Genomic DNA, 23,176 nt, shown 5'->3' on the forward strand with positions numbered 1-23,176 from the left:
ACAGCGCTTCACAAGATATCACCATAACTAATGAGTGGAAAAACGATTTGCACTTGAGTCACAAGCTTTTTTTTCACTGCATAAACAAAAAACAAGGCCTAAATGGAGCGAGATGAACCTCGGTGCACAGGTCAAGTTAGACATGGCGACTTAATTCAGTGCCACTGATCAGCAATGCCCATGCAAAAGAAGCCTTGCACAATATTTTTGCTTGGGAAAGTCCCTTGTTCTTACTGTACTGTTGTAGCTGGTCCATTTTAGACATGTGGTAAAGCCAGGGGCAAGTGTGCACACATATATAGATATGCAGTTCCACACAGAGCTGGAAGTTGGGGAGGGCTAGACAGCATGTGATTGTGCCCTGTCCTACTTCTCTTTGTGTTCACCAACACACTTCCCCTCTCTGGCACACACACCGTACTCTCTCTGCCTGCTTTGCTCACTATGCCATCAACTTTTGCATAATCTCTCTGCTTCCTTATTATTCAGTCCATTACCTCTCTCTCTCTCGCTCACCTCATATTCCATCCCTCTTTTTCTTTTTCCCTGGTAACAGTGTTTGTTATCCTGACGACCACCCCAGAATACCTCTGTAAAATAAACAAATCGTGGAGGGGAATTGGCTTGTGTTGTTGTGCAGCTTCCAAACAAATGCCTCTCTGTGCACGAACCAGGCCAGCGTGCTCCACATTATGCAAGTCAAAGTAACGCGATTCATCCTCTGATAAGTTTCAGATTCGCTCAGCGCCACAAAAGACCACTTGTATGGCTCTAATGAAAAAGGAAAAACAAAAAGTTGATGTCTCTTCTTTCATGGAAGCAGCATTTAGCCTGTCTGAAATCGATCAATTTGTGGTCACATTTAGCGTTGTTCGGCCAATAGAGTGGTGCAGGGATGACGTCAAAACCCGGAAGACTAATCCGCCAGCGGTTACCTCGAGATTTTCCTACTGGTTTTTAAAATAGGGTTTTTCAGTTTATGAGTAAAATAAGGTCTGTGGTAAACATAAGCTGGCGATATTTGGACATTTTGTTTTACAAGTAAATCACACACACTCTCACTCCAAACATTCTTAAGTGGCAACTTTTTTATATATATATATATATATAAACATAACAGCTTCAAAATTTGCATTTTTGATATGGGTGTGTGTAATTTAGTTTGTAGAACAAAACTGCTTGGTTTGAAAATGACTTCAGTGTAAGTAGTGCTTCATACATCACTACGCTGTTGACAATGGACGCTTTTTTCCACATTCAATTTTGCTAATGTGACCGAGTAAGTCAAGTCAAGTAACCTTTATTTATATATCGCTTTTACAATACAGATTGTTTCAAAGCAGCTTTATAGAGAGATCCAGTCACAGTCCAGCTTAAGTAAGTTCAGTGGTGGTTTTTTTTGTTGTAAAAAAAAAAAAGTTATTAATTTAGTTATATACACTATCGGTCAAAAGTTTTAGATCAGTAAGATTCTTACTGTTTTTAAAAGAAGTATCTTCTGCTCACCAAGGCTGCATTTATTTGATTAAAAATACAAACAAAAACAGTAATATTGTGAAATATTATTACAATTTAAAATAGCTGTTTTCTATGTGAATATATAGTTAAGTGTAATTTATCCCTGTGATCTAAGCTGTATTTTCAGCATCATTACTCCAGTCTTCAGTGTCACATGATCCTTCAGAAATCATTCTAATATGATGATTTGATGCTCAAGAAACATTAATTATTATTATCAATGTTGAAAACAGTTATTTACATTTTTATTTTATGATGCTATGATGAATAGAAAGTTCAAAAGAACAGCATTTATCTGAAATGGAAAGCTTTTGTAACATTAAACACTACCGTTCAAATGTTTGGGGTCAGTAAGAATTTTTATTTTATTTTTGGGGAAAGAAATAAAATAAACAATACTTTTGTTCATCAAGGATGAGTTAAACTGATCAAAAGTTACAGTAAAGACATTTATAATGTTAGAAAGTATTCTGTTTTAAATAAATGTTGTTCTTTTGAACTTTCTATTCATCAAAGAATTTTGGAAAAAAAATTGTACTCAACTGTTTTCAACATTGATAATAATAATGAATGTTTTTTGAGCATCAAATCAGATTATTAGAATGATTTCTGAAGGATCATGTGACACTGAAGACTGGAGTAATAATGCTGAAAATTCAGCTTTCATCTGAGGAATAAATTACATTTTAAAATATATTAAAATAGAAAACAGTCATATTAAATTGTCTTAATATTTCATATAATATTTTTTTTATTGTTTTTTTTTTATCAAATATATGCAGCCTTGGTGAGCAGAAGAGACTTCTTTTAAAAACATAAAAAATCTTACCGATCTAAAACTTTTGACCAGTAGTGTATATATAGCCGCTCTGGAGGAAATCGTGATGTTAGCGTCCAGCTTAGTTCAGTTCTCATTTACTCTATATTCTACTCGCACGGCTCCGAACGGGATTTCCGGCATTAGAGATGGGCGCTAACAAGGATGCTCAAGGCTGCAGTCACTAGCGTTGGTCACTAGTGTCGGTCACTAATGTCGGTAACTAGAGCGCCTCTTGAGGCCAGGAGAGTGAGGTTTAATCGCACAGCGACAACTAGCTGGCTGACCTTCAGGATTGAAAACACTGTACCAAAATATCTCAAGGTACAATAACCAAAGAATTTACATCAACAAGAGCATCCATACTTAGTATTATTTCTCGATCTGCTGCACTTTCTTGGTTTTCATCTTATCTTTATAATACGCCATACCAAATCCACAAACCCCAAGTACGTTAGTTTGGCCCGTTTCACTTCTCCTTCTTTAACCAGGTCACTAAGTACAGTCATCCAATCACATGGCTTCTTTTATCAATGTCATTCCGATGATGTGCAACAGTCCTGCGCTTACTGACTCAACTAACCTTTAAAGAGCCTTGAGATATGATCTAGCAAACCTCCAATCATTTGCCATGTCTACATTTATCAAAAAGGGGAAAAAACTTTTTTCTTATCTAAAAACCACATGAAAACATTTTTGGGACACATTTGACCATAAAATCAAAAGATTCAACTTTCCCTATTGGAGGAACCATTAAACATTTTTATTAAGGCATTATTTTAATTTTGCAATGATTTATTTTGCATTAGTTCATTTTTTTATTAAAGCATACCCCTTTTTACAGTGATTTTTGTCCATTTAAATTAGCATAATTTAGTAGAATGTGTATCTAGCATAATGCAGTACAATAAATATTTCAATGATACATTTAAATAATTATTTTCATTATAATTCATATAATGTAATGTTATATACCACAATGCAAAAAATATATATTACCTGTCCTAAAATAGGCTTCTTATTTATTTAAACTTTGGGTGTAATTTTGTCCTAGAGATGTGGTACTGTAGAATAAAGTGGATCTGGAGTTTGACAACCGAAAAAAAAAGTGCATTTACTTATAAAGGGAAGCAGATGACAGCAGAATAAATCATCTTAAAAGAAGCTGATTTACAATGAGTAAACTCAGTAAATCCCCTGTTAACACAAGAGAATGTTACCTCGCACACACACATACACACGTCAAAAGAGCAGACTACCCCCCAGTTCTCTCTTTCTTTCATGTGGTTTCTTCACATCCTTTAAAAGACACCCAAATGACTCTGCAAACCGGCTGCAAAAGTGTCATGCAGGTTATCCACAAAACCCCTTTAGCGCTGCAAGAATGCTTAACCAATCTAACCCAATACAATGAGGTTGATGCTGACAAGAATTAAAGAATCGACGGAAGAGTATCATGTAACCTGGTAAGAAAAAGGGATCTATTTGGGGTCAATAGCCTATAGATTTTTTTAAGCAGAAATTTGCTATGATTTTTCTTATTAGAAAATTAAACACATTTCCACCCTCAATTCGTATTATCATAATGTAAAAATAATAGTAATTTTGATAACTGTAACATGAAAAAAATAATAGCATGTTATGGTATTTATAGATTGTAGCTATATTTGTTGTAATGTCTTTATGCAGTAATAAATAATCATTGTTTCCTACCTAAAGCAGCGCATTGGCTTTGGGACTTGATGTTGTACTTGCATTTGGAAAAGTAACAATTTTCAATTGGAGGTTGAACACCATGTCTGGAATCCTTCATTGTCATATACCATACGCCCACTCTCTTGGGAGGAAAGGGCTTTATAGTTGTTAACTTTAACTTTTCAGGTACACCATTCTACATGGATATCTATTGTGTTTAACTTATTCATTCATTTTATTCTTGCATATGTTCATAAGAGTGTAGGTCTCATTATGTCCAACAGTGGTATTTAACTATATATTTTTAATCTTATTTCACTTAATTTCTTTTCCTCTACTATATAATATTATTTTTTGTATAATTTTGTACCATTTTCTAAAAATTGTATTGTTATTTTGGATGGATGGATTTTCCCTCATAAGGATATTATTATGGTAAAGGGGTATTGGGGAAAAGTGCTTAATTATTAACAAAATAAAGTATAATATATAATAATATTTAAATACACACATTATTGTAAGTCATAGCCGAGCACCCATGGATAAACACGAGATATCCTCCTCTCATATTAACAATCAAAAAATCAATTGAGATTCGGGAACCTCTCTGATTGGTGGATCTCACATCGGGGCACATTACATACAATTCTACAGTTATATTTAGCATTGTAAAATAACCTGACACAACAGCTTGTGCTTTCTGTTTTTTTGCATGATGAAACAGATGTGAATTACAAGTTTCCAATAAAAAAAACATAATACTTATGATTGTTTACGTCATTTTATCTCTCTGTTTCTCTCCCTATCAATCACTTTCCACTCTTTTTGTCTCTCTCAATCACCAGAACACACAATGACCCAGTTAGCACACAAGACTGTTTTCTGCATTATTCACCACGGCCTTGGCTTATGTAATCCAGTCATGTGAGCGCCTCTACGTGTGCCTGTTGGGAAGCCTGAGTATCATCAAGTAGAATGCCTTTGCTAATAACAGGGCTGATTATGCAACGGGCCTATTTACAAAAGCACCCACGCAAAACACATGCACAGAGCGCAGAGACCGGCCCTGCCAGCTTGGGAAATATAATTGCTCTACAATCAGAACAGCCATCCCTCCTTTGACACCGCCTGCCTCCGTCGTCGTGCATCACCCTCCCTGTCCGCGAGCAGCCTAGCGACAAGGATAGCGATTTGCCAGGTTGCCATAGCAACCGCATTGCACCCGCAAAACCCTGGCTGGGCGACTGCAGACAGTGACGTGTGGCCCTGCTCTGCACTGGACAGCCTCCACTTGATGATCCGAGCGCTCGAATAACATACAACTATCACACTACTATTACTACTGCAGTGTAGAATATGCAATCTGTGCACACTGCAAAATGAACATGCATCACAAACAAAATATGAAAAATGCATTTTTTTTGTGAAGTTGCACTATACAAAAAAAAAAATTAAACTGAATCGAAAAATAATACGAGCTTCCAAATATGGAGACAGTTTTACACAAAATTGGATCTTTGCTTCCACTTAATTAAATATGCAGCATCATGAGGCCATGTGACAAAATTAATGAGGTCATGTGACAATGTAGTATGCTACAGTTTAAACGTTATTCATTGAATAATGCCTACTTTAGTAAGTTTTACTTACTATTTATACATTTATTAACAAAGAAAAACAGACAGTTTACAATGGGACAGATTTACTAACAGCTTGCTCCAGCGCAAACCTTCTTTTGGCGTTAAAAAACTCCAAAAGAAAAAAAAAAACGTAAAAATCTTAGGATTTACTCAAGCGGCAACATTCTGATCTGAGAAATGAAGCCTACCCGGAAGTGCGAAAAACTGCAATACATCGAAAATCCGCTAGGGGAAGGTCCCAAAAGGGAGCAAATGTCCATAGCCCTCATGTTAAAATGTCCGTTTTCACAGCATAAATTCATGTCATTACAGGTTGGTCCCATGGACTTTTATTGTATTTTTCGATAGGTTCCGAGTGCCTGACAACGGCGAGGGTAGTGAATTTTTTTCTAACTCATTAGTTTAGATCGTATTTAGATATAAAATGTATGACAATAAGGGCGTGGTTAACTTTGATTGACAGCTTGATTGACAGCTAACAAGGCAGCGCCACGGAGAATGACAACATAAGAAGCGCCATTTTTTAATACAGTTGACATATAATACTACTGTTTCTGTATCATGAAATGTAGTTTTAAGAGTTTTTCAGGCGAGAATGTAGTTGTTTAAAGCTCAAATCTGTGGTTTATTTAAAGATTTATGAAAATTTTATCCAGTTGATCCAGCGATGACCGGGTGCTCGGCGCGATGTACCCCGCCTGGAACGGTCTTTCATCGGCTTGACGTTCTAAGGTTTGCCGCCAATGTCGCGGACTCTGGCGTCTCTGTAGTGGTTAAACATGAGATATAATTCATCTTGTGTATATCTAATGGGCGATTTTTGGTCTCGTGAATCTAACGTTATATTTTTTTCCCTGGGCAATCGTTTTGGCTGAGGGGAAGTTTCATAACTTTATAAGCTATTTATTTAACTTTACCGATGTATGGTTAAACTCGCGCTGACTTTGTATGTTTGATTGAATTGTTTGCTTTATTTGTATAGCTTCTTATACCTTTTACTTATACTTTTATAATGGCTAACATTGATAAAACTGAAATTTAACAAAAAGAGACTGGGTTGAGTTTTGTCATTTTAATACAACAAAGATGATATGTAATGTTGTTTACTGCAAAATCTGTTGTTTAATACAAATGCACATATTGCCTGGACCATAAAATGTTTAATATTTTTATATTATATTTAAAATGAAAAGAGGCAGATTTGTGTTATATTTTGTTTTGTTTTTCATAAATAGGCAAACGTTATGTGCAGTTGAATATAATCAATATGCGTTGCCTGAACCACATTTGTGTGGCTATAATGTTTAAGATTTCTTTAAATGAAAACGAAACTAGTTAGTATGGTGTTTTATAACATATTTCGTTGCCATAGACTGTAAAAAAATAGTTCATTGCCTGAAATATAACCGGAGTAGCAGAGCGAGCTGAGTGACGCGCGCTGCGTTAGAAGGTGGGCGGGGTTAGCATTTCCCAAGATTTTCCAAGATGGCGCCGCCCATACCCCCCATAAACGGCTTCAAACCCGTTCTTCAGAAAGTCTATGGGTGACGTCACAGACGCTTTGTCCATATTTTTTACAGTCTATGGATTTACTAAAGACACGCAGTGAAAAATAAGCGATGAAAAGGTGTGGACAGGGTTATTTTAGCGGCTGACCTTATTGCATATGCATTTGTAGGAGTTTCCCTTTCAGACGCAACATTTATGGGAGGAGAGTATTTAAATGAATCATGCAAAGGTGATTTACTAAGGTTTACGCTAGTCAATTTACTGGTATTTGCGCCATTATTTACCACCCAAAAAAAGCATGTAAAAGCAGACACTAATTTGTGCTGCTCTTGGTAGATTACATTGGTCATTATGGAAATGATCCGGGTTCTATAACTTTCCACGCTTTTTTGGAATTGCGCTCTCTTGCTATTTTGCCCTGTTTAGTAAATCGGGCCCAATGTGTTCTGCATAATATTCAGTAAGTAGAAAGCTGTTATTCTATTCTAAGAAATAGCCTTTGTCTTTATGCGTTCCTTCAGTTCCTCTCATTTTCTCTCTCTCTTAGCATTCCAGCTCTGTACGTTTTCTTCAATTTACCCACTGTCTCCTCAGTGAACCGAGATATCCCCCCAGTCTTATTGGTGTTTTCTTATCTCAATTCGATGCATGCTCTCCTTCCCTCTTCCTGTTTTGCACCATGGGAGAACACCTGCATTTCAAAGGAAAGGACATAGCTTTCCTACACAGAGATGAGGTATGCAAAAACACCCCAACTTCAGATAAACAGCAATTCAGATAAAGGTTTTGGATTTGCTTCAGTTCACATGGTAAATAGCCCTATGATGTATAGACCTTATGTAGCTCCGCCCCTTTTCAGCGCTGTGCTCGTTGTTCTGTCTTCCGGTTTATATTTCCACAGCATGAAGGTAAGATCTTACGGATTTATGAATGAACAGCTCATTTTAAAATCTTCTCAGTCGACTGACATCTGTTATGACATCCGCTTCAAACATTACAATGCCCATGATAACTTTTGTTAACTTTACAATGAGTAAATCCACTTCACCAGCTAATTACTCTTCGACAGCGATGCCATTGAAATATACAGAGCTACCGCAAAAAAGGAAGTTCAAACACTAAATTCTATAGATGGCTGTGCACTTGTTCCTCTGGCGTATAAAGTCTAAACTGTTGATTTTAAAACCCATAATTACAGTCCTTGATTCTGATTGGTTGAGCTGTTGTAAAAAAAAAAAAAAAAGACTGTAAAAGTATTACTGCGCCACTGCATCTGTGTGTTTGTGTTGATTCCGCTTATGAAGAACATTGTTTGGTGGAAGAATACTATATTTATCAACAGCAAAAAAAATGTGTTTGTGTGTTTATTTAATGAAACCTTGCCAGGAATGTAAAATGACTATTTTATAAAAGCAATAAGCTCAGTGAAGCCGTGGTTTACAGCGACTTTAAAACACCTATGGGTGCCTAAATTCACTGTAAACCACAGCTTCTTTTCATTGCTTTATTTTACCACACCTGCACTGGATCAGCTGACTCTACGCTGACTCACATTGTCTGTCGCAATCATTGTTTACTATCTGAATTCACTCAGTGTTTGCACATGACATGAGTTTTAAATGCAGAACAGAGGCAGCTCACATGACCACAATACAATAAACGTAGTTAATGAATTATAAAGATAAATAAACAAACAAATTTGAATGCAGATATTATAATTGTACTTAATTGTAGATTAAAGCAGAATATATAATATTAAATATTAGAATATGAATTTGAATAACAATTTGAACTTATTATTGTATCATTTAAAAGAATGTACAAGATTAAATGAAAGTGAAGTGAAAGCTCATCTGACCTGTATGACAGGGTTTCCTCCCTCCAGCAGAGCGATGGCCAGCAGAATGCTTTCCTGGAAGATTCGGTCACTTGTGGCGTTCATGATGAGGTCAATGACCAGGTCAGACGCTCCCTCTCTATCCAGGTGACACTGCACTTCTGCCAGGCTTATCTCCCCTCGACCGCCCGCTGAACCCCCGCCAACAACTGGAAGTAACAATAAAACCATCGAAATGAACAAAAAATAAAAACTGTTCAAAAGTTTGAATTGATTTTTTTTTAAAGAAATTATTACTATAGTAAGGACGCATTGGATGTATCAAAAGTGAAAAAGATAAAGGGATAAGTTCACCCAAAAATTAAAATTCTGTCATCATTTACTCACCCTCATGTTGTTTCAAACCTGCATGAATTTTTTTTTCTGCTGAACACAAAAGAAGATATTCTGAAAAATGTTGGTAACCAAACAATTGATGGGTCCCATTGAGTTCTATAGTCTATTTTTTCCATAAAATGGAAGTCAGTGAGGCCCATCAACTGTTTGGTTATCCAAATTCTTCAAAATATCTTATTTTGTGTCCAACAAAAGCAAGAAATTCATACAAGTTTGTTACAACTTGAGGGCGAGTATAAGCGATGACAGAATTTTGGGTGAACTAACTAACTAAGAAATGTTTCCTTAGAAGCAAATCAGCATTTTAGAATGATTTCTGAAGGATCATCACAGGAATAAATTACACTTTAAAATATATTTCAATAGTTATTATTCATTTTTACTGTATTTTTGGTCAAATAAAAGCAGCATTTGTGAGCATAGAGACTTATTTCAAATACACTTTAAAAAAAATCATACCGAGCCCAAACTTTTACATTTACATTTATTCATTTAGCAGACGCTTTTATCCAAAGCGACTTACAAATGAGAACAATAGAAGCAGGTGTTATGACCCTTCTCAGTTTAATTTAATGAAGTACATGTTAATTCTTATTTATTATTTTAAATAATAGAATAGAATAGAAGAGACAGTGTTAGTATTACTGGATCAACTTTTGAACGTTAGTGTTTCTAGAAACAGGAATATCAGCTAAATCAGGTCAACGCCTTTACATGACAAATTATATGACAACATTCCGATAGTTAAACTTAAAATTATTGCGCATGTAAACAGTCACTAAAAATGTATGGCATTAACTGCAGAATTAACAATAAATAAATTATTATAATAATGTCCAAATACAGGTCTAATTCTATAAAAATCCTGCCCTTTTCTGGTTATAAAATTGTAATAGTACAAAAATAATAATGGCACCAAACCGTTACTGAATCAAACCGTAATCAGTGTTAAGAACCTGAGCAGGCCTTTCTGATGAGATGTTGCACCAAATATGCTTAAAATATAAGAACTCATTGGCAGTAAATAATCCACATTGTGTATATGTGCAGGGGAAATTGTGTTTTTTAGTAAGTTAAGGTCAAACCGGCCAAATCCACATTTACGGATATCCTATCATCTGGTGTCAATCTCTCCTAAAGACATTTATGCTGTAATTCACTCACTATAGACTTTCTAAAGCAGGTGTGTGTGTCTGGTGGCTATTCACAAAGGAAGTGTGAGTGCCACGTTCTTGTCGCCTGGCAACAGCGATGGCTCTGAATATATAGGACACGTTACAGAAGAAAATGGACGGGGGGGTCATCTTTAGCGGCTGGGTTTTACAAAATGAAGTTGGTCTGAATGTTTGAAAAGGTCAGTTTTTATCATCTATTTAATAGACTCTATTATAACAAACACAAACCTGCAGGAGTTTTAGTCTGTCCCCCGGGGACGAGCGGCCCGTTGCTGAAATTGGTCAAACTTTCTCGCCTGCCTCCCGGCTTGAAGTTGCCATAGTAACGGTTTACCAGGACTTGCCTCAAAGCTTCACTCTGAAAACAGGGAAGGGGTGGAGTAATGGGAGGGGCATTATGACAGATGACATCATCAAAAGGTGAATGTGAAAATAAATAAATAATGAAAAAAAAAAAAAAAACACATGGTTGTGTTAATGGAAAAATACACACATCTGTCCACAGGTGGTCAATGTAAAACAAAGAATTTGTGGTAACACAAAATGGTTAAAGAAATCATAGGGAAAAAAAAGTGTGCACATCCAACCCAAATCGAGCACATGAGAAGTAAAAACAGTAACTATCACATTTTGATATCTAGGTCTTCATCAAAAATCCTGATGAAGATCTAGGAGGCAAAATACTGCAGATGTCCAGTAATATTAATATCAGTCTTCCAACACTTAACTTGAAGCCTGTATATACCATTCAAAAGTGTGGGATCAGCAGTAAATATTTAATTATATTATAAAATTAAATTGTGTGTGTATGTATATATATATATATATATATATATATACATATATATATATTTTAAGAAATTAATTTTATAGAAATTTCAAATAAATGCTTTTTAACTCTGCAAAGAAACCTAAAAAACTTATATTTTTCCACAAAACAATTAAGCAGCACAACTGTTTTCAGCATTGATAATAATCAGAAGTGTTACTTTAGCATCAAAATTCACGTTTTCCATCACAGGAATAAATTACAATTTAAAGTACATTCAAATAGAAAACAGCTATTTTATCATTTAAATCTGTATTTTTTATTTTTATATCAAATACATGCATAAGAGACTACTTTCAAAACATTTTAAAATTTTTACTGACCGCAAACTTTTGAACGGTATTGTATAACAAATGCAAAATTACTTATAATACACTTTGCAATGGATTATACTGCTTCATTATGATAGCTATTAATATTCACGTCACACCTTTAAAGACCATAAGCCATATGACATAATGCAAAGGTGTAATCATGAATAGGCTAAGGAGTAAGTTTTATAACTGTGTCTAAAGGTGTATTATATAATACATTTCATAACGAAAATCTCAATAATGTGTTACATAAACAGGCTTCTATTAAAGTGTTATCTAATTGGTTTTGTTTGTGGGATGCCTCAACTCCTCCTCAAGACCAATCCCCATCGCGTCCCGTTACGTTTGATTAGTACAGTCAGAAAGAGGTCAGAAAGGAAGACAGAATCTGATAACACCAGATCCCTTTTCTTAGTCGCATCTGACCTCATAATACCCGAGACCTCGGATACAAGACACCGCACCAATTAAGACTAATCCTAATTCAGTGATTACACAGATAACCGTAACCCGACAGCTCGCCCGAAACACCCCGAATCAGAGTGGGTGGAAACACACACACACACAAATACAACATCAAGATGTTTATCACCTATAAACGCATCCATCACCACCTTCAAACCTACAGAGCAAACATTCATCCCGGTTTTTTGGGTGAAACCTCCACCCATTTGGAGCAGACAGTAGGGTGTGAAGGGAAAGATAGTGAACGGGCGGCTCAAGCGGTGGCCAGGGTGTGCGTCACGTGCCCCATTTCTTTACCTACCCTTCTCTGATCCTCCAGTTGCTTCTGGGGCTGGTTTGGATCAAACTCCTGAGTGATGCGAGTTAGCAGAAAGCAAAAAGGAGGGAAGAAAAATGAGAAGCATAAAAAAAGAAGGGGGTCAAGACTGAGAACATTAGTCACTACTTCGACATGCAAGAAAAGTGGGGCAGATTACATCATGCAGTTAAATAAGAGGCATGGTATGTGTGTGTGTGTGTGTGTGTGTGTGTGTGTGTGTGTGTGTGTGTGTGTGTGTGTGTGTGTCTACTTAATATAGTTAAGAAGGTACACACAAATATAGTTAAGTGACCAAAACCTGACAAAATCTCCAAAAACCTCCCATTAGGGACGTCCTCATTTGTAAATCTGGTATAAAATGGTTTAGGAGTAGGGGTAGTGTAAGGGGTTAAAATATACAGTTTGTGCAATATAAAAATCATTATGTCTATGGAATGTCCCCATTTAGATAGCTAACTAAACGTGTGTGTGTGTGTGTGTGTGTGTGTGTGTGTATGTGTGTGTGTAGACAGGCGCTGGGGAACATCATGCAGAGCAAAGTAACACAATCAGCTTTAGTTTATCCATAAAATCTTAAAAAAAAATGTCCCTGAAAGGAAGTAGGAATGGGGTAGAACAGGATAACTAAAAACATAATACATGTCATAATGTTTGTTTTTCAATTCCCTGTTCTTTAATGAATAAAGCTCAACAGGATGTTTGCTGCTAACCTATTCTACAGGCCATCTGTTTTATGTCGGACTATAGTTCTGCTTCTACGACAGCAATAGCGGGAATGAAACCATGTTGATTACATAAGCACCACACAGGGCGCCAAAGCTAGAAACGCAAGCCACGAGAGAGAGGAAAGAGAGAGGAAAGAGAGAGAAAAAATATTTTTTTTATTTTTTTTTTATCCAGATTACATAATGGAGCCTGTGTACTATTGACACAAACTGCGGCTCATGCCCCCAGCTGCCCTGCTAAAGCACTTGGTTTGCTTTTTGACCCTCTTTCTCCCTGTCTGTCATATACTCAGAGATATCTGCACTCAGTGCATGTAAAATGTTGGCTGTGTGCAACAATGACCACCCACTTTTTAGCACCCTTGGTTTCACAAGGGTTTTTTCGTCATTCAGTTTCTCCACAAGGCATTTAAAAAGAAAAATAGTGACGTGTGGCGCGTGGAACGAGCTATTGTTGTTATTATTGTTGTCATGTCATTCTAAAATTCTCTTTCCACTCATCGCCTGTGAAGTGGAGCAGGACAACGTCCCACCAGTCCTTGTTCCAGACCCTTGTTTTGGGATCGGGAAGGGGCGTTTTTACTGATTAATAAATATAAGCAGCCGAGGACAACGGTTTATGCGCTCGTCGTCTCCTAATTAAGACCCGCAATACTGTAGATTAATATTGGGTCAGTTCTTTACAACAAAGAAAAGAAGCAATGCAGGAGAATAGTACGCGAAAACAGTGGGAAACTCTCCATATTCATGTAGTGTGCGAATTAATGTCAAAAACTCAATTCTGATTTTAAGCTTGTGACATAATGAGTTCGTAATGAATTCATTCCGATTGAAACAAAAGGTGTACATATTGAATCTGCGTTTGTCAGTTCTTGGAATGTCTAAGAAAGTGACGTACTGTAATCTGGTGGTTTTCAGCTTTGCTCGGTGTCTGTTGGTGCAGTGTGAATAATAATTACTATTAAAATAATACTATTTTTTATGAATAATACCATTTTTGATGTAATAATAACAATAATTGTATTAACGGTTTGATAACATGATTCGCAGTGCTTCATGGGAGTTGAAGGTGAATATGGTCAGTTGAGCAAAACATTTAAGAAAATCAGAGAAGACAAGAAGTACAGTAAAATGTGAAAGTATTAACTTGCAGTCATTCATAAGATATATAATAAGTATTCGTTTAGTAAATTTAAAATTAAAATTAAAGAAGCACATATCATCGCTTTATCTCAGAGCTCATTGTACGCTTGTCTTGAAAAGTTCATGTGTTATCAGATAATTTCTCAATGGAGAAAATGAATGGGATTTTGACGTCCAAAACCCAAATGTTTCTCTCTAATCAGCAAGACCAAAAAGAGGTCAGCTTATCTCCAGACTGGGGGGAAAATATGTTGTGTGTGACAGCGTGGGTCTTTGTTTTCCCATTTGCATGGGCAGAGATGACTCAAAGAAGAGAGAGAGAGAGAGAAAGAGAGGCTATTGCAACGCAATGAGGAAAGGACATGGTATGAGACGATCAACTACTGTCTGCAACAACCCATTTTCCCACACCCCAGATCAAGGGTGACGGGGGGGGCGAATAGAGAGAGAGAGGCTATTGCAATGCAATGAGGCAAGGACATGGTATGAGACGTTCAACTACTGTCTGCAACAACCCATATTCAGGGGGCGAATATGTGTTGGACACACCTCTGCTAGGACCTCTGGTTCTGGTGGGGGTGCAAGCTAATGGAGATAAAAAGTCATGAGTTAGTTAATGCATATTAGCCTCTGGCATTGATAGAACGTGTCAACGCCTTTGACAAGCTAAAAAGTCATCAACACGGCGTGCATCAGATTCAACCAGCCCGAGAGAATTCACTAAGCCTCTGCAGTTTGCGAAGGCTGCACATTCATCTATGCCAGAGCAGGGTTGTTTGACCTCGGCTGGTCAGCCTACGTGCTGGATTCTTATCAAAGGGGGTCATCTCAGTGGGAAGACTGAATTTGCACGAGCTAAATGTGCACACAAACACATTTTAACCGAGAAAAGGCTTAAAAAGTTCAAGGTATCCAGACTGAATCTAATGCAGTTATGTAATGCGTTCTCAAGGCGTGACTTGGCAGAAATGAAAACATTACTCTGTTAAGTGTTACCAAGTTGGGAGTGGAGGGGGGGTTGTGTGTGTGTGTGGCTGATTTTCAAAACGGTATTTGCAACTTGTTTGGTCCTGTTACAACATTTAATCCACCGGGATTTGTGAATGTAAGTATTTCCACAATCCTTAGTGCTTATTTTGCATTAGTATGACAGAAAAAAAAAAAAAAAAAAAACGTTAAAGTCGTGCAAGAGCAAAAAGGAATGAGCAAATCAGGCAACATGCACGGCATGCAAACAGTTTTTTGTTTGACACGTCAGAGACAAACGGTGAGCACCAGACTATCGACAACAAATAATCATTCCGATAACACACGAAATGCCGTTTGCTTTCATAAAAATGTGTTTGATCTAAATGGATGCAAATAGGAAATTGTGAGCACGTTAACAAAAAGGGAAAGAGGGGGGTTCTAAATTAGCAACAACTGTGACGCACGCGCATGTTTGTGTGAGTAATACTGCAACCAGTAAGGAATCTCCCTTTCTGCGACATCATTTTTCAGCTGGAAAATAATGTGGCTGCAAAACACAAGGTGTGAATGCAAAATGTCCCACTCTAGCCACCATAAAAGCACGCTTTCATCACATGCTATAAAAACACTTTCTTGTGAATTTCCCCACAAGAAATCAATACAGCACATCCATCCATTTGCACATCCTTTCATCCATCCGGTAATAAAATCTAATTGGATTTGACGCGGACTTTTGAAAGAGATTTTCACTAATTTTTAGTGCAAGTCACAAGTTTGCGTGTCACAAGTGTGGGTACGAGACAGCTCGCACATTCACTGATGTCACAGCTTTATTATTTGCGGTGCATGTCAATGGCGAGAAGCTTCGCGGGCTCGTTTCAAACACCATCGGTATGCGGATGGGTTTGCAGGCACGCTTTGAAACCTGACTGATGTGACATGATCTCAACATCTTGAATGTGTGATCTCAAAGCTTTGGCCTAAAGACTGAAGACATCTGGCTTGGTGACCTAATTTAGGCACTGTCAATCTAGACGGAAACTAAACTGTGGCTGTTTCAGAAGAACAGAAGGGTGATGAGGGGTTCAGGATGTCGTATGCCCACCCCTCGTGCCCACCGGATGGACTATGGCACTGCCCGTGTCTCTTGGTAAACAGCCCGTCTCACTTTTATTGGCAATTACTGCAGAAGGTCACACATCAGTAAAGAGCCTGGATTCCAGGAAAAAAAAGAGGAAAAAAAAAAGAAGGGCAGGTCTTATGTAACCTCTGGTTTAGAGCTGGCGGGAGTCCAGGAATCGTGCTGCACAAAGGAGAGGAAACTGGGACAGCGGCGCGCGCGGGGACGGATGTGTCCACAGCTCCCCCTGATGGACGGATGAAGGAGTGCAGAGGAGGAGCCACAGGCTACAGGACACATGAGGACAACGGACAACGACTGACACACACACACACACTACTGGAACTTACTGATTCTACTGAATGAGAGAGAGAGAGAGAGAGAGAGAGAGAGAGAGAGAGAGAGAGAGAGAGAGAGAGAGAGAGAGAGAGAGAGAGAGAGAGAGAGAGAGAGAGAGAGAGAGAGAGAGAGAGAGAGAGAGAGAGAGAGAGAGAGAGAGAGAGAGGTGAAGAAAGAAAGAAGGTGAAGAAAGAAGGTGAAGAAAGAAAGAAAGAAAGAAAGAAAGAAAGAAAGAAAGAAAGAAAGAAAGAAAGAAAGATTTATGGATGACCAGTCCTGCATAGTCCAGGTGAAGGACACACACACACACACACACACACTGTTTTCTCCATGTACGTTACATAAGCTTCCCTGCTCAGCTGCACAGCCGCATCATCAACCTAAAGCATATTATCCTACCCAGCCCTCTTACTACTCACACACACACACACACACGCACGCACGCACGCACGCACGCGCACGCACACGCACACGCACACACACACACACACACACACTCTCTCTCTCTCTCTCTCTCTCTCTCTCACACACACACTCACACGAGCATGCACACACGCACACACAAACAAGCGCGCACACACACACACACACACACACACACACACACACACACGCACAGCCGTGCCGTATCCCAGAGCCTTACACACTGTGATGGGAGGCACGTTTTCTTATGTAAGATAAAGATGAAGAGAGAGAGGAGTTATATGTTATGCGAGTACAGGCCAAGGATGGTCTGTCAATACATGTGCAGGGAACACGTGTGTAAGACGTGTGGATAAGGGCTCACACAACAGGTGTTTTCACAGACAATTGAGATTGTACCCTTGTGTGTTTGTGTGTATATATATATGTGTGTGTGTGTGTGTGTGTGTGTGTGTGTGTGTGTGTGTGTGTGTGTGTGTGTGTGTGTGTGTGTGTGTGTGTGTGTGTGTGTGTGTGTGTGTGTGTGTGTGTGTGTGTGTGTGTGTGTTTTGTTTTTTACATTATACATAAAAAATTTATCCAACATTTTTTTTTAAAAGTTGACCAATCTAGATTTCTGAATGAACACTACCATTCAAAAGTTTGGGGTCAGTAAGATTTTTAAATAACTTTTTTTCTATTTGAATATAATGTCATTTATTCCTCTGATAATAAAAAGCTGAATTATAACTCAACTCTCCAGTGTCACATGATCCACCAGAAATCATTCTAATATACTGATTTGATGCTCAAGAAACTTTTCTTATTATAATCAATGTTGAAAACAGTTGTGCTGCTTTGATGTATTTCGATGTAAACCATGATTGTTTTCAGGATCCTTTAAATAGAAAGTTTAAAAGAACAACATTCATAAAGTTACAGAAGATTTCTATTTGAAATAAATGTATTTACTGTCACTTTTGATTAATGTTTCAATGCTGAATAAAAGTATAAATAAATAAAAAAAATCATCTTACTAACCCCAAAAGTTTGAATGGTAGTATATACATATATAAAGATGAACATATATTTACAATACTGTAACTGTGATAAATATTATTTTCTTTGGCATTCAGCACGTCCCGACAAATGCTGTCAATAACTTGTATCAAAAACTATAACTTTCCTATATGCCCTAGTCAGCAGCACTTCAGCCTTATCTTTTAGTAAGAACATATAGAGAAAAAACACAGATAGATTGCAGAACTCAAGCTTTCTAAAATACAAAAATTACCCATAAACACCCTTTACTGACCTTCTATACGTCTCCTGCTATATGATTAATAAAGGGGCTCTTCTATAGAGACTCAAACAGACACACATATACACATTATAATAATGCCATGAGTGGTGTTCTTTTTCTTGTTCACCCATTCCACACAACAGCACGAATGTTCAAGAACATTCACACACGCCTTCCTGTTACGAGGAGACTGGGTCGCATTTCATCCCTGGAACTGATAGGAGAGCAGTGACTATAAATACAGTAGAAACTCCTGACTTCAACTAAAACATGCAGATGCTCACTTTAAATTCGTATTTAAAGATACATTCCCACCGCTCGGATAAAAAGAGGTCAATGGAAAGCAACCGCAAAGACTGGGGTTAGGCATCAACTATACTTACTGTAAGGAATTTGAGATTAACGTTTGAAAATCTCCCACTGATTTGGAAATTGTTAGAATATTCACCTTTGCATACTGGATTATGATTGGTTTGCTTTCTTGCATTTACTTGCATACTTAATTTGGATTGGTGACAAAGGTTGAGAAACATTAACTGCAACATGCTGATGTATGTATCTATGAATGTCTATTCATTAATCAGAATTTCAGACGGATGGATCCAATTCAGAAATCAAAATTTCGATATTGCGGCTTCAATTCTAATCCTTAAAAAAGCATTTACGCATATATGCACGGTAGTGATCCATTTGCATTTGTTTATTATTTATGCGTTTATTTTTGAGAACAGTTGACCGAAAATATGTGGCTGTAAAACATTTTATTTATTCAGAACCGAAGCATTAAACCTAAACTTACAACTTTTTATCATTTTATCATTTATTATGATTTATAAAAGTTGAATTTGCATTTATATGGTCCGTCAGATCAAGAAATCAGAAACTAATATAGAATATCAGCTTCATGAGCCATAATTTCACTACTTACCTGGTTTGTCTACATTTTAGTTTCACTAGTTCATTAGTTTAATGCATTTTTGGCCGGATTAAAACCAGTAAATGTGTTATTATAGCAAGATCTCGGACACTGCAATGACTTGTGAGCTTAAAGTGTAAAACACAGTGGTAATAAAAATGATATATCGAGACGTCCCTGTTAACCAGCTCCTGTTGTTGTGTCTCAGCAGTGAATGTAACAGGAACGTAAACTTGAATTAACGCTACACAGAGGAAGTGTGAACAAAAGTGGTGGTCTGATACACTCACACACAGTTTCACCAGCACACTATCTAAAACGAGGCCAGTGGTAAAGACATGCACACAAACACACACTGAAACTATCAGGTGAGGTTAACTGCACGCAACCTCAACACATGGACAGACTACAAAACGGCCGTATCGTGGTGAAGTCACGTTGACAAACACCAGCAAAAAAAAGCTCAAAGGAAAAGAGAACAAGCACTAAGTAGGACGACTACACCGGCGCGTGAGCGGGAAGCTCAACTAAACATAGCAAATAATAAACCCAAAAATAAAAAATAAAACAAACAACCTCAGCCACATCCAGCTCATCATCAAAGGCAATTAGCTGGAAGAGAAGAGCATACAGCAGAGTTAGTAGGAAGGAATCAGAGAACGCTCAGAGGACAGTGTTCGTTAGTGACATAACAAGATTATTGTGTGATTGTTATTTATTAGCATTAGCCTTGAAAGCATTAGTTGCCAATTACAAAAACGTACAGTATGATGTAAATTTGACCAAAGCTTGCCATTTACAGTTAAAGACCGCATGAATTCACTTGATTGTGAGTGCAGTGCTTTTTTCTTTGGCATTTAATTAAATTAAATTAAATAAAAAAAATAATTAACCATGCAACAAATGTTTTAAAATATCTTGAAAAATTACTTTTCAAACTGTTTAACTTTAAATTCTTACTGTTGGTTAATGGTTAACCACTTAATTATGAGCATCCCTAGTCCAGAAATGAAATTAAAACCATAAAACTCTCATGGGGTCTTTAAAGAAGATGTTTGATTTAGCCAAAATTACCATTATAATAAAATATGTTCAGATATGGTAGTGAGGTTAATTGGGTGTTAATTAATTTAGTGTTAGCAAAATACTAGAAATGGACAGAGGTTTTTATATTTAGATGAAACCCACATTAGTCAAATCAGCATGTTTTATAAAGTGTTAGAAGAACATGAACAGATGCATGTGTGTGCTTGTGTGCGATTATATATATATATATATAAGTATATAGGCTAGTAAAAACAGCATGTCAGATGTGTAACATGGCCTTTGAACTTGATTTTTGGCAGTACTGTGGGAAGACCTGTGAGGCCTGTTTGGGATTTCTATGGGTAATATACAGGATATACAGGAGCACACGCCAAGGGATTCTTGAAATTTTTATCAAGATGTATAATAGTTCTGTAGAAGAAGGTTTGTGTAAGTGGAAGGATATTTTTTTAATGCAACTACAGTGTGTGTGTGTGTGTGTGTTACCTTATCCCCATAGCCGCGGTCTTTAGTCATCATTTCTCGAAGCGTCTGCAGAACTTTTATACACAAACGCTCCTCGTTTTCCTCTAAAAGCTGTTTGGTGTGTTTTATCAGTCTGAAAGAGGAAAACACAAAGTTTGTATTAATAATGATAACATCTTCAAGGCATGATTCAGGATCTAAATGTATATGTTTTCATTGTAGGGATGCATGATATATCACCCTTTCTAAATAATAAAATAAAATAAAATAAAATAAAATAAAATAAAATAAAATAAAATAAAATAAAATAAAATAAAATAAAATAAAATAAAATAAAATAAAATAAAATAAAATAAAATAAAATAAAATAAAATAAAATAAAATAAAATAAAATAAAATAAAATAAAATAAAATAATTAGTGCTGGTAAAATATTAGAAATGGAGATCTGCTAAAGATTATATTTAGCACTTAGCATCTACAATAATGCATTTTATTTTAATATTGGCCTTAAAAAAAAAAAAAAAAAAATAATGATTCTCCTTGTAATGCATATTCTTTAAACTGCTTAAGATAAAACCACCTGCTAAATGACTAAACTTCACAATGTTAACACCAACCTTAAATCAAACTAAATAACTAACTTGAACTGACGGGAAAAAATCAAGTGAAACCAAATTGATCTGAGCTGTTGATAGACTGCCATTTTGCTCCAGCAGACATTACACTGTAATGTAACTCCATTCCATGAATCAGATAATCCTACAGCTCAGGATTACTCCGACAGGAGCACAAACACACAGGTAATCCCATTTGTAGCTCTCGCAGAAAGAGGAGCATCTCACAGCACGAGGACACACACTGGCGACAGCTGAAGGACAGTAAGCACTAGTGTGACTGCATAATGCGGCCCATGTGTGGAAGAAACAATGCTTTATTTCTCATACGCCGAGGCATGAGGTTTAATTATAGGACTATGAATGCACTAGCTCTAATATAACTTGTTTTTGCCCAATTTAGAGGAGGAAATTACATCATTTTATGTGTGCAACTTTTATGCTCAACAAGTAATTTATACCTATGATGGCAAAGCTGAATATTCAGCCGCCATTACTCCAGTCTTCAGTGTCTCCACAGGTAAATGTCACCAATAAAATACACATATTTCATTCAAAACTTAAGGTATTGATAGTTTTTAATAGTAACAAGGTATTAATAATTTGACTTCTATTCAATATTTGTATGTGCTATGCATTGTGTATGGTTATTAGAGCATTGTGATCTTCGCATCACGCTAAGGTCAATCTCGCTAGGTCCGTATAACTGAATTATATTTGTGATTCCAACATCATGAAACAAAATATTGGGGGAAAAGGTGTTTCAAATCATCCTTCCTGTATGTTTGATGTCACCCAGTTAACCTGATTCACAGATATCACTGGCTCATTACATAAAAAGGCAGTTTTTTATGGTTTAATGGGAAAAGGAAACGCACTTGGAGATGAAGCCTCCGCTCTCGCACTTCCGCCGGGCATCAGTGTTCTCAGGGAAGAGCAGCTCGGGACGGTGAAGTACATCCACCAACACCGAGAGCTCAGCTTGAACCAGGGGCCGCAGACGATCCTCCAGAGCAGACACTATGTCCTGACAAACACAGTCACAAATTCGATTATTTTAATCATGTGCAACTAAAGCCCTTCACAGTGACAGTATAATATTATACAGTGGATAACAGGGTGTGTAAAGGATGATAAAGGTAACTATAGTGATAACCATATTAGGCTCCAAACCAGCTGACGATATTGTTCTATTTATTAAAAGCGCGCCCTTGCAGTTTTGTCATCTACCGCTTTAAGTGTGTGATCTCTTTAAAGCAGGATGGATTCTGATTGGCTGTCAATGTGTTTATCATTCATCAACCGCTGAAAAAAAAATTCTGAAAGTAATTCCAAAGATATCGTTCCTCTGTGCTGTTATCGTTATAGATGTGGTGTAGACTGCTGTTATTTTACATTTAGAACTATTTTTAGAACTATATCTTTATGGCTATCGTCTTTGGTGTGAAATGATGTTAAGTGACACTTGCTAAGCACCAAATGGGAATTAAAAACTGACACTGATGAGTACATAAAGCATCTGACAACTTTATATTAGTAACTAAAACCTCTCAAAAAGTGTTTTTATGCACCATAACTTCATGTGGCAACACATATTTTTGTGCCATATATACTTTT

At 36.9% G+C, this 23,176-nt stretch overlaps 1 protein-coding gene across 1 annotated transcript in view; it reads right to left on the reverse strand.

Moving 5' to 3' along the window:
- itpr1b (inositol 1,4,5-trisphosphate receptor, type 1b) overlaps positions 1-23,176 on the reverse strand; it is a 129,828-nt gene that overhangs the window by 46,339 nt on the left and 60,313 nt on the right. Inside the window, exons 38-41 of the mRNA XM_081356951.1 lie at positions 22,438-22,586; positions 20,965-21,076; positions 10,816-10,945; positions 9,038-9,225 (exon numbers count right to left, since the gene is read on the reverse strand). Of these exons, the coding sequence (XP_081213077.1) occupies positions 9,038-9,225; positions 10,816-10,945; positions 20,965-21,076; positions 22,438-22,586 (579 nt within the window). The remainder of the gene's footprint in view (positions 1-9,037; positions 9,226-10,815; positions 10,946-20,964; positions 21,077-22,437; positions 22,587-23,176) is intronic.

This window comes from Scardinius erythrophthalmus (assembly GCF_964197995.2).
Source record: "Scardinius erythrophthalmus genome assembly, chromosome: 25".
NCBI classification, from domain to species: domain Eukaryota; kingdom Metazoa; phylum Chordata; class Actinopteri; order Cypriniformes; family Leuciscidae; genus Scardinius; species Scardinius erythrophthalmus.